The 15,093-nt window shown below is 44.1% G+C and overlaps 3 protein-coding genes across 7 annotated transcripts in view; 2 read left to right on the top strand and 1 right to left on the bottom strand.

Moving 5' to 3' along the window:
- The first annotated feature begins 225 nt into the window (after nt 1–225).
- Ics (ras suppressor protein 1) lies at nt 226–4,037 on the top strand. Its single transcript, XM_077407839.1, has 8 exons — nt 226–523; nt 1,575–1,625; nt 1,722–1,842; nt 2,314–2,432; nt 2,506–2,588; nt 2,689–2,803; nt 3,127–3,259; nt 3,469–4,037. The coding sequence occupies exons 1-8, from the start codon at nt 376–378 to the stop codon at nt 3,551–3,553; spliced, it is 855 nt and encodes a 284-aa protein (XP_077263965.1). The 5' UTR covers nt 226–375; the 3' UTR covers nt 3,554–4,037.
- A 668-nt stretch (nt 4,038–4,705) lies between these two features.
- Nucleotides 4,706–6,691, top strand: LOC143898394 (tubulin alpha-1 chain). Its single transcript, XM_077407847.1, has 4 exons — nt 4,706–4,919; nt 5,005–5,834; nt 6,050–6,213; nt 6,294–6,691. The coding sequence occupies exons 1-4, from the start codon at nt 4,745–4,747 to the stop codon at nt 6,418–6,420; spliced, it is 1,296 nt and encodes a 431-aa protein (XP_077263973.1). The 5' UTR covers nt 4,706–4,744; the 3' UTR covers nt 6,421–6,691.
- A 57-nt stretch (nt 6,692–6,748) lies between these two features.
- The window catches only part of Neur (E3 ubiquitin-protein ligase neur), a 59,912-nt gene continuing 51,567 nt past the window's right edge, over nt 6,749–15,093 (bottom strand). For 4 of the 5 annotated variants that reach the window (XM_077407817.1, XM_077407821.1, XM_077407816.1 and 1 more), the window contains exons 2-4: nt 13,020–13,186; nt 11,493–12,061; nt 6,749–11,060 (exon numbers count right to left, since the gene is read on the bottom strand). In XM_077407817.1, the coding sequence (XP_077263943.1) occupies nt 9,908–11,060; nt 11,493–12,061; nt 13,020–13,186 (1,889 nt within the window). In that variant the 3' untranslated portion in view covers nt 6,749–9,907. Of the gene's footprint in view, nt 11,061–11,492; nt 12,062–13,019; nt 13,187–14,466; nt 14,931–15,093 lie in introns of those variants that run through there. The other variant, XM_077407818.1, reaches the window with a different exon arrangement.

Below are 15,093 nucleotides of genomic sequence, written 5' to 3'. Positions count from 1 at the left end.
CGAAGTTTGGCCGTTGCTTAAAAATAATTAAAGTTAAATGAATATCGCAGTCGAGTAAGTTCTTCCGCTTTGATATTGATAAACTTTTATCAAGGAAATAAAAAAACTGAGTGCTTTGGGGCCCAGAGTTATTCTGCTTTATTATGTCAAATTTTTCTTGTGAAAATCGAGTAACAATATAAATCTATTTTATGTGGTCAGATGAAATTCACACGTATACACACAAAAACCGCGCCATCTGACGAGCTGGAAACGACAGAATATAGCGCCACCGCCAATAACGGGCGACGCCGATTCCTCTCCTCCGCGCGCGACTGCTCCGACGACGCCCGACGCGCCCGACGTGTGTGCCGCGGCACGGCGATTGCGCGCGCAATGAATCAGACCGCGCCAGTGTCGTGTATTCCTGCGGGGAAGATGTCGAAGGCGAAGAAGGTGCTGGACGAGGCCCGGGAGATCCAGAATCCCGAGCTGGACCTCGCGGACAAGGGTATCGCGACGTTCGAGGAGATGCCGGGATTGCGTGAGTCTCATCCGCGCGTTCTCGCGCGCGCGTCATCGCGGATCGCCAAATTAGGCAACTTGTCGCTTGTCGCCCGCGGCCTGGATCTCTCCGCTCGCGCGATCCGCAGCCGGCAGCACCGCACACCGCACGGCGCACAGCCGTTCTGCGGCCTGCGCGGAACCGGATCACGTGGGCGGGTCGGCGCACGCGCGTACCACGCGCGCTGCCTGGCCTTTTAAATTTGACACTTGGCGTTTTTAAAGATAAACAGTATGTTAAGCTCCGTTGCGCGAACGCGAAACTTAATGAAATATTCATATTTAAAGAGAATTCTTTTTCTGTTTTGAAATTGTGAGAATGTTGTTTAAGCGATAATATGCAATTTACTGCAATGTATGATTTTAAAATGCTGGAACATCTCGCGCCCTGTGTATAGAATTTTTAGATTTTTTTCGAATCGCATGTAAGGGAATCGGTATTTACAAGTTTTTCACGAATCTGAGAACAAACATTGTAAAAATTCAATATCTGGCCATCCTAATAGTTTTTACACATGTCCATCAATTTTCAGTAAATTTGGTATCTATTATTGTTATAACTTTTACTTTAGATTTATAATTAGCGTCGCTAAAAACTATAGATGTCACATTTGACGCAAAAATTAACTTGGTAATGACCGACCTTGTAAATTCTCATAAAATCCACTATTTTTGTAATTTTTTAATTTCGAATTTATAATTAATGTTCTCAAAGATTTTTACACATTGAGTTTTGCGTTAAAAGAACATTTTTACAATCTATTATTCTCTAAAGATTAAACGGGATTTTAATATATTTAAATACACTTGTAAAAATATAAGATATAGAGATGACAAGAGTTACGTGCTTTTTTTTCACGCAAATTACCTTTCCGTCGAAATCATGATATATTTGCGAGCAAAAGTATACTTTCCTCGAAGTAAAATTTGGAAAATCTAACACTAAATATACAAAGTTACGAATCTTAATCATCGCTAATTTTTCACTACCAAACTGAAGATGAGCTTACAAAAGTCTTGGCGTGTTTCAGTGAGTATGATTAACGTAACGAGGCTGACGCTAAGCCACAATAAAATTCAAGGTGAGCGTGTCTTCCAGCTTAACGCAATTATATTGTCCGCCAATTCAATTGATGTATGATGTATTACCTACAATACAATTGTGGTTTTCGGTACAGCGGTGCCACCGGGTCTCGCCAATCTAGTCAACTTAGAGATACTGAATCTCTTCAACAATCACATCACCGAGCTGCCTATATCTCTGTCGCAAATGCCGAAGTTGAGGATCCTGAACGTGGGGTCAGTAGATTTTGTATTAAAGGATGAAATTTAAAATGCTTGCGTTCGTTTATTTATTATACATTGGCAGCTATTGGGAAAATAAAATCTAATCACACGCGTTACGTGTAATTAATATATTTTATTTTCCCAGCAATAGAGCTCCCAATGGGAATAAACGAACGCAGGCCTTATATCTTGAGTTTTGTTATTTTTAACTACCATACGTGTCGAAATTTATTATTTTAACGCGAAACGGTATTATTTTAACTACATTGGTTTAATTAAATTAACATTGTTTTAGTTGAATTAACGATATATTGAGTAGGAGCAGTGGCGACTTATAAAAAAATGGTTAAAAATTATTATAATTGAGCATAATTTGACACTACGAATTTAACAGTGTAGACAATGTAGACTGTAGGGCGTGCCACGCGTACCCTTAGCTTTATTTCGCGACGGAAATTTATCAGAGCGTTAAACTTCCGGCAGGATGAATCGGTTAGACGTGCTTCCTCGCGGGTTCGGCGCGTTTCCGGTCCTCGAGGTGTTGGACTTGACGTACAACAATCTCAGCGAAAAGAACCTACCCGGAAATTTCTTCATGATGGGTCAGTCACGGTTGTTAAATCGTCTAATGCGTTTCTCCGCAAAAATCCGCACATTAATTCGTCCTTTCTTTAGAGACCCTAAGAGCGCTCTACCTCGCCGACAACGATTTCGAGTATCTGCCGCCTGAAATCGGCCAGTTGAAAAATCTTCAGATTGTAAGAGGATTTTAACGCTTTCGTAGTTTTGGAACTTTATGAAAAAAAAAAAATATTCCGTTTCTCTCGATGTAAGACTCTCTTGATTGTAATATTTCAGCTCGTACTGAGGGAGAACGATCTGATCGAGTTACCGAAAGAGATCGGCGAACTGACGCGTCTTAGGGAGCTGCATATTCAAGGAAATCGCTTGACGGTGTTACCTCCCGAGATAGGTAAATAGAATACGACGATGTGTGTATAAAATCGTACACTGTTAAATATTAGAAAATAAAAAAATCACTCCTTATAACATTTTGTAATTTTTAACTACTATATGTGTGTCGAAATTTATTATTTTAATACAAAACAGTATTATTTTAACTCTGTTGGTTCAGTTAAATTTATATTTTTTAAGTTAAATTAATGACATTTTAAGTAAAAGTGGCGATCTATAGGAATGGTTAAAAATTACTCAAGTTATATAATTTGACACTACGAATTTAACAGTGTGGTAGAATAGCTAGGCAAAATGTATACTGCAGAATTCATATTACAGGGAATCTGGATCTGGTGAGTAACAAGGCTGTATTCCGAATGGAGTTTAATCCGTGGGTTACTCCGATCGGCGATCAGTTGCAAGTGGGCATATCTCATGTCATAGACTACATACGCTCGGAAACGTATCGATAGTAGGTGTTTCTCTCGCTTTATTACGAACTGCTGCATAGCACAATTTAAAAAAAACCGAACGCTTTGGAGAATGAAAATTTCTGAATTATCCGTTTTATACGAATTTCATCGTGATTCTTGTGCTTCTAACACTTCAGCTAGCTTGAACTAACATTTTGTAATTGATCGGAAGGAGTTTTGACAACAAGTATTTTGTCACTTTTTTCAGCGTTTACAATCGACATCAAAGCGCCAAAGGTCCGCCACCTGCCATCGAGAACGATAAGAGCAAAAAAATCTCACGTGCTCGTTGATTTGCGCTCGTTTTCGCGTAATTCTGACCAAATAATATTATCTCGCCTAATCTTTTACAAAGATTATTTTTATAAGCCATATACTGCCAATAATCGTTTATTTATGCTAATTAATGAATTCAAGAATTAAAGGGTGCCTTTTAGAAGTAGAATTAATAATGACAAGAGATATAATGCATATTAATAACATTGTTATACATTAATTGTCTATTAATTTAATATATATATATATATTTATATATATACACATTAAATTAAAATAACGTATTATACACATTATTTCTTAATCCGAAAAAAATATATTTAAAAAAAGATTTTACATCAACTTTTTTTTATTTTATTGAAAGTACTGTTATAGTTGTTAACTAACGATCCCAATTAATATATAGATTCTTATTCGCTATTTGTAAAGGTTTGGGTACGTTCCTCAAAAATGCCCTTTAAGGCCCCTTCGGGGCCAAATAAAGTAATTATTCTATTCTAATAGATTCTTATTGCCAAAAACCCTTGCAATAATAATTTTATGAAATTTTTAGAAATAATAAAATGTCGAATATATTGGATTAACAATTCAATGTCTTAAAACTTTGTATTTTTACATGATAAAAATGAATACATCTAGGGGATTGAAAACTTGAATTTTTTAACTGAATCCTTGCGATACAACGTCGACAGTTTTTTGCGGTACAAAAATTCTATATCTGAGAATTAAGGCTTACTAGATTTTTACATTTATTTCTACCGTCTCCCTGGACAACGAGAAAGAAAATCGCGAAACAAATCGTCTCGTTATCAATCCGCGTCAAACATTTCCGGTGTCAATAGCGCTCGTTTATCCCACTTATTGCAAGCAAACGAGTCTTCAAAATGGTAAATATAAAAAAATACAGTTAATCATTTGATTTAGCAATTCGAAAATCATCAATCACGTTTTTCCGCATGATAATAAAATACTAAATCATTTAGGCTTTATATGCGCTATCACAATCTCGAGATACAACTCTAAACATTAGAAATCACAAATTCAAATCAAAATTAATAAAAAATGTGAATTTATAAGCAGCGGGGACGTGTATAGTTTATTGTAATAGTTTAACGGTAAAGGATGTAGATTTGCGATAAGATATATTGATTAATCGAAACTGAAAGCGCGAAGTGCTTTCGATCCACATCGGCCAAGGCGGCGTGCAGATGGGCAACGCTTGCTGGGAGCTTTATTGCTTGGAACACGGCATACAACCCGACGGCATGTTGCCACCGCAGACCTGCGCGAGCGACGAGGGCTTTCAAACCTTTTTCAGCGAGACAGGCGGTGGAAAATACGTACCTAGGGCCGTTTTCCTCGATCTCGAACCGACAGTGATAGGTAAGCTCGTTTTACGACAGCGATTAATAATGAAATGACAATATCGATAAGCTAATATATACATTCCTTCGTCATCACCCTTTAGACGAAGTACGCACGGGGACGTATCATCAGCTGTTCCATCCCGAGCAACTAATCTCTGGCAAGGAAGATGCCGCAAACAATTACGCGCGCGGTCACTATACCCTGGGCAAGGAGATCATCGATCTCGTGCTGGATAGGATACGCAAAATAGCCGACATGTGTGCTGGTCTTCAGGGTTTCCTCATCTTTCATGCGTTCGGCGGTGGTACCGGATCTGGCTTCGCTAGTCTGCTGATGGACCGGCTGTCCATGGACTACGGCAAGAAGGCGAAGCTAGAGTTCGCCATATATCCGTCGCCGCAGATCTCCACGGCGGTCGTTGAACCCTACAACGCGATTTTGACGACCCACACCACGCTGGAGAACTCTGATTGCGCGTTCCTCGTAGACAACGAGGCGATCTACGACATTTGCCGGCGTAACTTGGACATCGAACGACCAACCTACACGAATCTGAACCGGCTGATTGGCCAGATTGTCTCGTCGATCACGGCCTCTCTGAGATTCGACGGCGCCCTCAATATCGACCTCACCGAGTTCCAGACGAATCTTGTGCCCTATCCCAGGATACATTTCCCTCTGGCGACCTACGCGCCCATCGTGTCTATCGAAAAGGCCTACCACGAGCAGCTTACCGTGATGGAGCTCACCTCGGCCTGCTTCGAGCCGGCCATGCAGATGGTCAAGTGCGATCCACGAAGGGGCAAGTACATGGCCTGCTGCTTGCTATATAGAGGCGACGTGGTGCCGAAGGACGTCAACGCCTCTATTGCGACCATCAAGACCAAGAGAACAATACAGTTTGTCGATTGGTGTCCAACGGGCTTCAAGGTTCTTGGTCTAGTGACACTTCTTCGTGACAATTTTGCAATAATTCGTAAATTGTTGGTTGTAAAAGTTCTACTTTGTGTGTACTGTCAACGTAAAAAGAATTTCGGAACAAATTCCAATTTATCAGCTATATATATATTTATCCCGCTTCAGAATATTTCGCACGTAATAATCGAGTTTGACATTTTTTTTCGGTTTGATTTGGATTACAATAGGTAGGGATCAATTACCAACCACCAACCGTAGTACCGGGCGGTGATCTGGCAAAGGTACAAAGAGCCATGGCCATGTTGGCGAATACCACGGCAATCGCGGAGGCGTGGGGCCGACTGAACCGTAAATTCGATCTTATGTTCAGCAAACGAGCTTTCGTTCATTGGTAAACTACATTCGTTTCTATTTCGCAAATTTAGACTCGTTGAGGATGATCTGTCCTCATTCGCGAATTGTAATCATCAGGTACGTCGGCGAGAACATGGAGGAAAACGAATTTAACGAAGCCAGGGAGGACTTGGCCGCGTTAGAGAAGGATTATCACGAAGTCGCCACGGATTCCTTAGATATTGGTGGCGAAGAAGAAGTTTGATCGTTTTCAAAAGACTCGCAGTGATAATCACGTGCACCAAGAACGCATGCACTTTGGTGGGATAAATGAACGTTTCTTTTGTTTTGTTTGTTTATTCGGTCGTACCATTTTTCTAGGTCTTTTACATTGTTTTTTTGTTGTCTTATACATATTTTATATCGCTTTTATTTTAGACATACGAGTTTTTTTGCGTTTTTGTGATATAATAAAAAATACTTGGAGCAATTTCTGTGTTATTGGAATTCTTTGATCGGAAACTTGAGGGAATTCTTAACGAAGATTTTCAGAGGAAATCCGTGAGAAAAGGGGAATGAAAGACAGAACGCCCTTTATAGATATTATAGGCTTTTTATTGTTGGAACAGCACGTGGCTGCGCGAATTATATTACATATGTATAAATTTCCGTCTGCATCTTTACATTACGGTCGCAGAAACTCTCGCATAGCGCGTAAAACTTTTATCCCCCCCTTTTTTTTGTAGTAAAGTGTGGTGTAAAAAACGTGAACGTTCTGTATTTGTGCGTGTTACGTTGACACGTGGGAAATTTAAAACAAGATATTGCAAAGAAATAAAAAAACAAATGTACTTTCCCTTTCTCGTGGACATACTAAGCTGGGGAAGTAATACCGAATTAAATAGTCGTTAGTCGCATAATCGTACAATAATAATAAGGGCGATAGTAAATCAAAGTAGAAACGTAGAGCGATGATAGAGATGCTGCCAAGCTGACGACAGAATAACACGACAACTAATCACGTTAATTACAGCGATAACGATGACAATAGTGATAAACATTCGTCGTAATCATTATCAAGCATAACTCTTACCCTATCTCTCTCTCTCTCTCTCTCTCTCTCTCTCTCTCTCTCTCTCTCTCTCTCTCTCTCTCTCTCTCTCTCCCCCTCTCCATCTTTCGCTCTATCGTCGCATCGTCGGCGACATTTTGGAACAGTTCTTTATCGTATCGTATCAATAGAATAATAATAATCTATTGTTATATTCTTTTTAATAGAATCTTGGACGCGCCGTTCGCTGGCAGACACGCGTAATAATTTGCATATCTTCATATCTATAAAACTTCTCGGTGTCTCTCTCTCTCTCTCTTTCTCTCCCTGTATCTACCTATTCTCCCTCTTCCGTTCACTTAGAGAAAAAAAGGGAAAAAGCTTTTTATCTCGTTCTTTTCATCATACTTTTTGGATTGGCAGACTAAGTCCGCCGCTCGCTGGACTAGAGATTTTCACTATCGCTTTATTGCGCATCCGTTATCATATATTCGAAGGGGAGAGTCTTCTTCCTCCTCGCTTCTCTAGTATTCGTTAAAAAGTAACTCTTTAAAGGGCCAAACACGTCGTCCCCTTTGGCTCGAAAGTCGTTTCAAGTTGTCTCTGGACTGTGAAAAATTTGTCTCCCTCTCCTCTAGAGAGGCAAATCGCAAATTAAAACATCGACAATTCTCTATCAGTATCAACTAACGAGGACACAACGTCGTTCTCGTTCGTAACTGGTCAAAGGACATGGATTTACAAAGATATTCAGAGGTAAACTTCGCCTAGAACAATTTCTTGTCGAGATGAAAAACTTTACAAGCGCGCGATGAGACACACCGGACGCGCAAGACACCGTTTCCAAGATTAACAGAAATTTCCAAGTCGTCCGAGGATCAATGAAATCAATGCCACACCGTGTTCTCATCTCTTTTCACGTCCAAAGGGTCAACGCGAATCGCCGAAGGTAAAGCCACGCGACAGAGTTCAGAACAAATGTAAATTCTTGACAGTTCCAAGCTCCGTCGAATTAGAAAAGTATTCGAAAAAAGGCTTCGCTGTGTTAGTTCGCAATCAACTTTCAAGTCAATTTTACAGTGCTTCGCAGCGTCTTGTGGACCTGCAGAATCGCTGCGCGAAGGCCAAAAATCTCTTACTGATCGTCGTCAGGCGTATAATCAATCCGCGTACAAACGATATTCGTGTCACGAAACGCTGAAAATTCGAGCGCGGTGACGTTATTAGCAAAACGAATATTGTTAGCTAGATTGAAGCGATTGTCATCGTTAGGATTTGCCTGCACGCACGAATGCCCGTTGGAGTGTCGAGAAGGCCGGGTAAAACAGGCGGGAAATGCTTAGGATCTTTGGTAAAACCCCACCTGACACGATCGGCGATGATCACGGACGCTCAAACATTATCGTTTAAGGCGAAAATAATCGAGGAGAATGAACAACGTTGGACCTCGAGTCCATCACGCTCTCGTCGTGGCAAGGGTACAAGACGACGAGGTCTTTTCGATCGCCCATATAAATGGGGTCGGAGACGCGAATGCTATCCAGATATTCTAGGCGTCTGATCGGAAAGTTTGCGCTATGTAATCATACGGTCCATTAAATAATAATCATGCTACGAGATAGTGACTATGTTAATTCACCAACCATCACTATAATCGGTAAATTGTAAAAATAATAGCGGTCGTGGTAAAACGAAGCTACTCGCGAGTAATTAAGGACAGTTACAATGAACGAACAACTAATAATAATATAATTAAGAGTAGCGATAAAATATTAATAATAATAATAGTAATAATAAAATAATAGTTAAAGATTGGAAGAGTAGTACGGTAGTAAGTGGTAGTAGCAATAGTAATAGAATAGTAATAGTGGTAGTTCAGAGCGGTAGTAATTGGTAATGGTATAATGACGATTATGTCGTTTGTGAAAATATCTAGGATCGATCTCTTTTGTCAATGACGCAATCGTACGATTCACAGTCATTTACGTTTCGCTCACTTACAATACAGATTGGCAGACAGAATATCGATGTACATACAAGCAAACTCGACCAACTACAACTTTCCATCGCTTTCATTCTCTCACATTCTCTCTTTTGTTCTCTTTCAATCTCTCTCACTCGCTCGCTTGCTCGTATCCGCGGCAATTCATCCCCGCGTTCTCGCTCGATCGACAGTAGTGGCAGTGATCGCGATTTCGAAAGCACTCCTGCTTTCTTTGTGCGCGTGGTCCACCCATTAACATGTTAATTGACAGCGACACGATCACGCTAACGCGTCGCGAACTGCCTTAAACATTAATACCGTTAAATATTCGATTCAGCGCAACTCTGCGTTTCGCAGTCCCCGAGAAGATCCCACGGGAAATGACTCGTTCCCCGGTATATCGATTTGTTTTACTTGCCGGAACAACGTGCCTCACGTTTCAATAGAAAAAGAGATACGGCAGTGTGAAGGTGGCAAATTCCGCTTCGACTTAGCGTTTGTTCGTTCGTTCGTTCCGGTAGTCGTGGAGACGGGCGAGAAGCGCGACGGCGATGAAGCACGGCGGATTCGACGCGGAAGGAAACCAAGACGACGGAAGCACGGTAATGAACGCGGTGACGACGACGACGACGACGACGACGACGACGACGGCGCTGGGAACCGAGAAAACGTCCGCGCGCTCTCTCTCTGTCCCTCTCTCGGTCAGTCCCGAACTGTTCAGGACCGATAGATACGGATAACGTCGCGGATCGGCGCCCGGCAAAGTGGGCAATGACCGCCGCCCTTGCCGCGCCACTGTTGAATCGCGCATGTATAGCACATACACATGTGGCCGCACATGTAGAGCACGCTATCGATGTTGCGCTCGTAGCAGATGGAGCACTCGCTCGGCTGACCGGCCAGCGTCGGCTGCAGGCCCTCGCTCCACTGCTGCAAATGGGACGAGGTCGCGCGCGACGACGCGGATGTCAGGGTGCCGTCCAGGCTCTGGTAGGTCACCGGGTCGACGTACGTCGACGAACCGGTGCTGGCCATCGTTCCGGTCAACGGCGGCGAGGACTGCCTAGAGGATCCGGGATGCGGTACTGGCGCGGGCGCGGCTGCCGCTGCCGCTGCCGCGGAGAGATGCACCGGTTGCGCCGGCGAATTCCTATGCGTCGCGGAAGCGTAAATCGGTTGTGGCGTGGGCGGCGGTGGCGTCGGGTAACCGGCCTGGGGTGGTAGATTTACGACGAGCACCGTTCCGCCACCCACCGCCGGTTTAAATTGCACCATCTCGGAGAATCTGGACAATTCCGTAGCGGCGTTGCTGTGATTCGAGTGCTGTTGCTGCTGCTGCTGCTGTTGCTGTTGCTGTTGCTGCTGGACATTGGCAGGCGAGGGATTGCTCTGACGTTGCCGGGGCGGCGACGTTGGTCTACTGGCCAACATTCTGACACGCTGTGTGCTCCCGTAAGCGTCCACGAACGCCCACAGTTGGAGGCTCTGATCGACATGCATGACGACGTTGGGCGGGCCGCCGTTCTTGCTCATCTGCACCTCGCCGTAATGCGTGACCGTGAAGGCAATCTCGTCACCGGGCTGCGGACTCGACGCTACGTCCTTGGAGACCACCCAGTACTCCGGACGATCTAGCAGCAGGTCGCTGTCGTCCGGCAGATCCTCCGCCGTGAGTCGCGCTGGATCGCACGAGGTCAGGCCCAGAGCGAGGGCGCCGACGTACATCGGTTCCGTCGAGAGGATCTGCACGACCAATCGCTCGCCCAACAGCAACGGCCGGCCCGTGAACGCGTAGCCGTGACAGAACTCCGTGTCCGTGCGCGTCGCCACACACTGCTGGTTACTGAAGCGGATGTTCCTGCCCCGAGTGCTGCGAAGAAAGAAAACGAGGAAGCGATTAGCCTCAACGGCGCTCGCTCGCTTAATGACGGCTTAATGACGGGCATCTTAGGAAACCGTGAAAAGCGGACGGCAAATTAGTTCTGTGCGGCGCGGCGAATCGTTGTGCACCGGGTAAAGTAACTCCATCGTAAATCGATGACTTTCAACTTTCGCGTTATTCTCTCGAAAAAAAAAACTATCGCGTTGAGTGATGCGAAACTTTGCCAATTTGATCGAACGAGTCTAATCGGAAAGCGTAATTGCGCAAGTGACGTCCAGTCGGTGCTGGATAATTCTCTCCGGATAATTCAATCGCGATTTAAGCCAGCGAGGGCAAGAATCTTTTCCGCGACACGCATCAACCATAGCTGGATCGCGCGGATGAAACGCGAGTGGACGATCTAGCACGCTCGATACTTACGAATGGAAGGGCAGGGGCGTGAAAATGACGCCGGGGGGTTGAAACCTAAGACCGGGAAGCTCCACGTCGGGCTCGTGATGAATCGACATGTTCTGCATAGACGGCACGATGATCCTTTCGACATCCCGGCCTGCGTTGCTGGCATCGTCCATTGCCGAGTGCCTGCTGTGCTGCGCATTGTCCTCGTTGCTGTGCTCGGCGCCTCTGCGTATATTGTTGAAGTGCTGGCGATTCGGATCGACGAACTCGATCGCGGTGCTGTTGCCGTAGACGTCGATGATCGCCCAGAGCGGGCCCCGGGTCTCGACGCCGCTGAAGAAGAGACCCTTCTCCTCGCCATTGACGCCGAAGTGAACGTCGCCGGCCGACGTGACGTAGTAGAAGAGCACCGTATCCCTCTCCGCGAACCTCTCGGCGAGCGCCTTAGCCCAGTAGCCCGGCTTGTTCGTCAGATCCGGACACGCGTACCTCGGTAAACCGCTCCGGAGATTGATCGGGTCGTTGCTGGTGAAGCCGAAACGGATCACGCCGCTCCAATTGTCGGAGATCTCCAGGAACTTCACACAGACCTGCGCGGTTTCACAGAAAAGCGACCATGTAGAACTTGACTCGTGATTTGTAGGAGGACAGAGAAAAGGAAAGAAGCCACCTTGCGAAACGGGCGCGGCGGCAGAGGTGCCGCATGGGCGATCCTAAAATGGAGCTTTATTCGAGGCATCCTCGGGAATTGATTACGCTCAATTATGTTCATCCCACGTGTCGCGTCATTAGAATTTTACGACTGTACTCCTAAATTATACGCTACGTAGAAATCGAAAATACGCTTAAACACCTAACGCGACGCCCACTTGTCTTAACAACAGCGACTGCACAGGAAAAAAGAAATGTCAAATCAAAACTTATATACTTGTATGTACGTAACAATACATAATCTTCTTATAAGAATTTCAACTTTTTTTTCTTGGTTGAACTATATAAATGTAACTATAAAAATGAACTATATAAATAAAAACTTTATTCAAGCAAGTTTTCTTCGTTTAACGTAATATAATCTCCCTTCCAAGATTATAGATCGTTTGCGTACACGCGAGTATATTGTAAGTCTTGATCGGACTGGACCCTTCTTTTTTTCTCTGTGTGGTTATTCCCTTCGCGTATTCATGACGGATCGTCGGAAGACCGGGTGATTCCATTGAAAATTATGTTCGAATCATTCAGCGCGGCCACATACGATCTGCTCGTATTACCTAACTACAGGCGGACACGCGAGATAAGCCCGCTGTGTACGTCGGACATCGCCGGGAGGGGCTCGTAACTTCAACCTGGACGATATGCAAAACAACGACCTACGCAAAAAAAGCCCGGCTCTCTCATGGTCGCGGCGATCCGTTTTAATATTCCGAGGAATGCGAACGGCGGTATCTCGAGCGTAACGAGAGTCGCCGGTTTCCCACAATCGGGCGGCGGCGGGCGCCGCGCCGGTGGATTTAAAAGCCGTCAAGAGAAATTGATTCGAGGGGATCTCACCTTTTCGCCCACTCGCACGGGTCTGGCGCTAAACGTGACGCCCTTGCAAAAGCTCTCGTGCCTCCGGGCGATCGTACCGCCGTTGCACAGCCTGATGTTGTCACCGTGCACGTGGTGAAACGTCAACGGCGGCAGGTTGTTGGTACCCGCGTTCGAAGACCTGGGCGCTGAAACAAAAAACGATAATCATCGATAACGTCTTCCGACATGCAAACATCTGTACATACATACATTATCTCACAATCAGAAGACTATATACGTCGTATACTTCGAATCGGTTTAGCTTATTTGTTTCGCAGGTACGTTTGTTTCGTAATCAAATATCAATACCGTTGGAATGTGGAAGAAAAAATGTGCAAAAATTATTTATGCTTATTTATGCGTTTCACATAAATACTTATTTATGTATACAGAAAAGTTTCCTAAATAAGCAGACAAACTTGAAAGGGATATTTCTTGGTTTATTTTAAGAAAAAAAGGTTCTATAAACATGTGTCCTAAACTGCTTCGTTTTCAAAATACAGAGGGTGTCAAAGATACACATTCCTGGTGGATCTGAAAATGTTTCATCGGTACTAGAAAGTGGTTCTTAATACCACATGTACGCATATCAAATTTGAATCAAATATTTTTAAACGTTTTCCAGATTTTCAAAATTTTCATACTTTTTTTCCACAACTTTGACACCTTGTATTTTAAAGCAGTTTATAGGACACATGTTTATAGGACCTTTTCTTCTTAAAATAAACCAAGGAATATCCCCTTCAAGAGTTTGTCTACTTACTTAGGAAACACTCTGTATAAGCAGGAATAACATTATTTTTATACCTATTAAATATTGTAGGTAAATAATATTTATTTACATGACATACTATAAACAATATCTTTTCGCAAAGCTGCGGCAAAAAGGTCTGCTTCAAGGTCGGTGCTTCGATATATACTTGATTTCTTTCCACGATACACTCTTACTTAATATATTTAATCTTTTACGAACTCTCTCTCTCTCGAGTTCGATGTATCCAATTTTTTTCAGGATACACCTACGAACTCTAGAATCTACATGGAATCGAGGTAGGCGAAATAGACGTTTAATTTATATTTATATGAAAACGATTATCTTCTTTCTATTCGATATAAAAGCTAGCTTATGAACATCGCGTCGTCCAAGGATCGCCTCGACCTTTCGACCGATTGTTTCATAGGCGCGTGGGCGCGGTGTTAGCTGCAAAATCGCTGGATTTCTCTTTTTCTCGATCGCGATCGGGCAGGACTCGAAGTGGCGTTTTGCCGGAAGAAATAGGCCGTCGACGTTTCTAGCGCGGCCGGGAAAATTCACTTCGAGCTATAAGGTAGCCACTTCGAAACGGGGAACAAAGAAGTTCTTCAGCGCATCGCAAAAGGAAAAGGAGGGAGAAATTCGATCGGGGGAACTCGAATGCAAAAGCACCTCTCGTCGGAGCCCATCGAGCGTTTCCACTCCGGTATTTCATAATGCAGGTGCGCCGATCCGGAATGCGGGGATACCCGCCAGGACGTTTGCAGGCGATCGGCGAAGATGGAATCGCGTCGGCCCGATACCACCACCGTGAAGGATCCCGTGCCTTGGATCCGAAATAATCAGTCATTTGCTTAATTTTTATAATTTCACGCGAAGAGAATACCTCGGAATCCCGCAGTCGCTTATTATCACTGTTACAATTTTTTACAAACACTTTAATTGCTTGCTCCGATATTTTACAAACACTTGTCACTCATATGCAGACAGCATACGATAGTATTTATTAACACACACACAAAAAATAAACTTTGGAGAAATATTGTTTGAGAATATTGACTCGAACGCGTCTTTGTTCGCGATTTGAAAGTAAACCGGGAGTACCGCGCCGAAGCGACCGGCGCTCGCGAGAGCCTCGTTCTTACTGACTATCGATATGCCGAGGCGCGTAGCCGATATTGTACGTGCGCCGGAAACCGCACGTTTCGCACCGGAAGCGGCTTTCAAGAGCGGACGCCAAGTATTGAGATACACCCGGCGATCCGCTTTCTCCGCAAAACGGCCCGGATGCGGCCCGGA

The sequence above is a fragment of the Temnothorax americanus genome, unplaced genomic scaffold (genome assembly GCF_048541705.1).
Source record: "Temnothorax americanus isolate GAGA-0224 unplaced genomic scaffold, ASM4854170v1 Scaffold23, whole genome shotgun sequence".
In the NCBI taxonomy this organism is placed as follows: Eukaryota; Metazoa; Arthropoda; class Insecta; order Hymenoptera; family Formicidae; genus Temnothorax; species Temnothorax americanus.
This window is presented reverse-complemented; position numbering and strand designations above follow the sequence as displayed.

Coding starts and splice junctions, on each gene's coding strand:
- LOC143898394 (XM_077407847.1), top strand. CDS start 4,745: ATGGGCAACGCTTGCTGGGAGCTTTATTGCTTGGAACACGGCATACAA. Junction 4,920..5,004: donor TCTCGAACCGACAGTGATAG/GTAAGCTCGTTT, acceptor ATCACCCTTTAG/ACGAAGTACGCACGGGGACG. Junction 5,835..6,049: donor GGTGTCCAACGGGCTTCAAG/GTTCTTGGTCTA, acceptor GGATTACAATAG/GTAGGGATCAATTACCAACC.
- Ics (XM_077407839.1), top strand. CDS start 376: ATGAATCAGACCGCGCCAGTGTCGTGTATTCCTGCGGGGAAGATGTCG. Junction 524..1,574: donor CGAGGAGATGCCGGGATTGC/GTGAGTCTCATC, acceptor GGCGTGTTTCAG/TGAGTATGATTAACGTAACG. Junction 2,589..2,688: donor AGTTGAAAAATCTTCAGATT/GTAAGAGGATTT, acceptor GTAATATTTCAG/CTCGTACTGAGGGAGAACGA.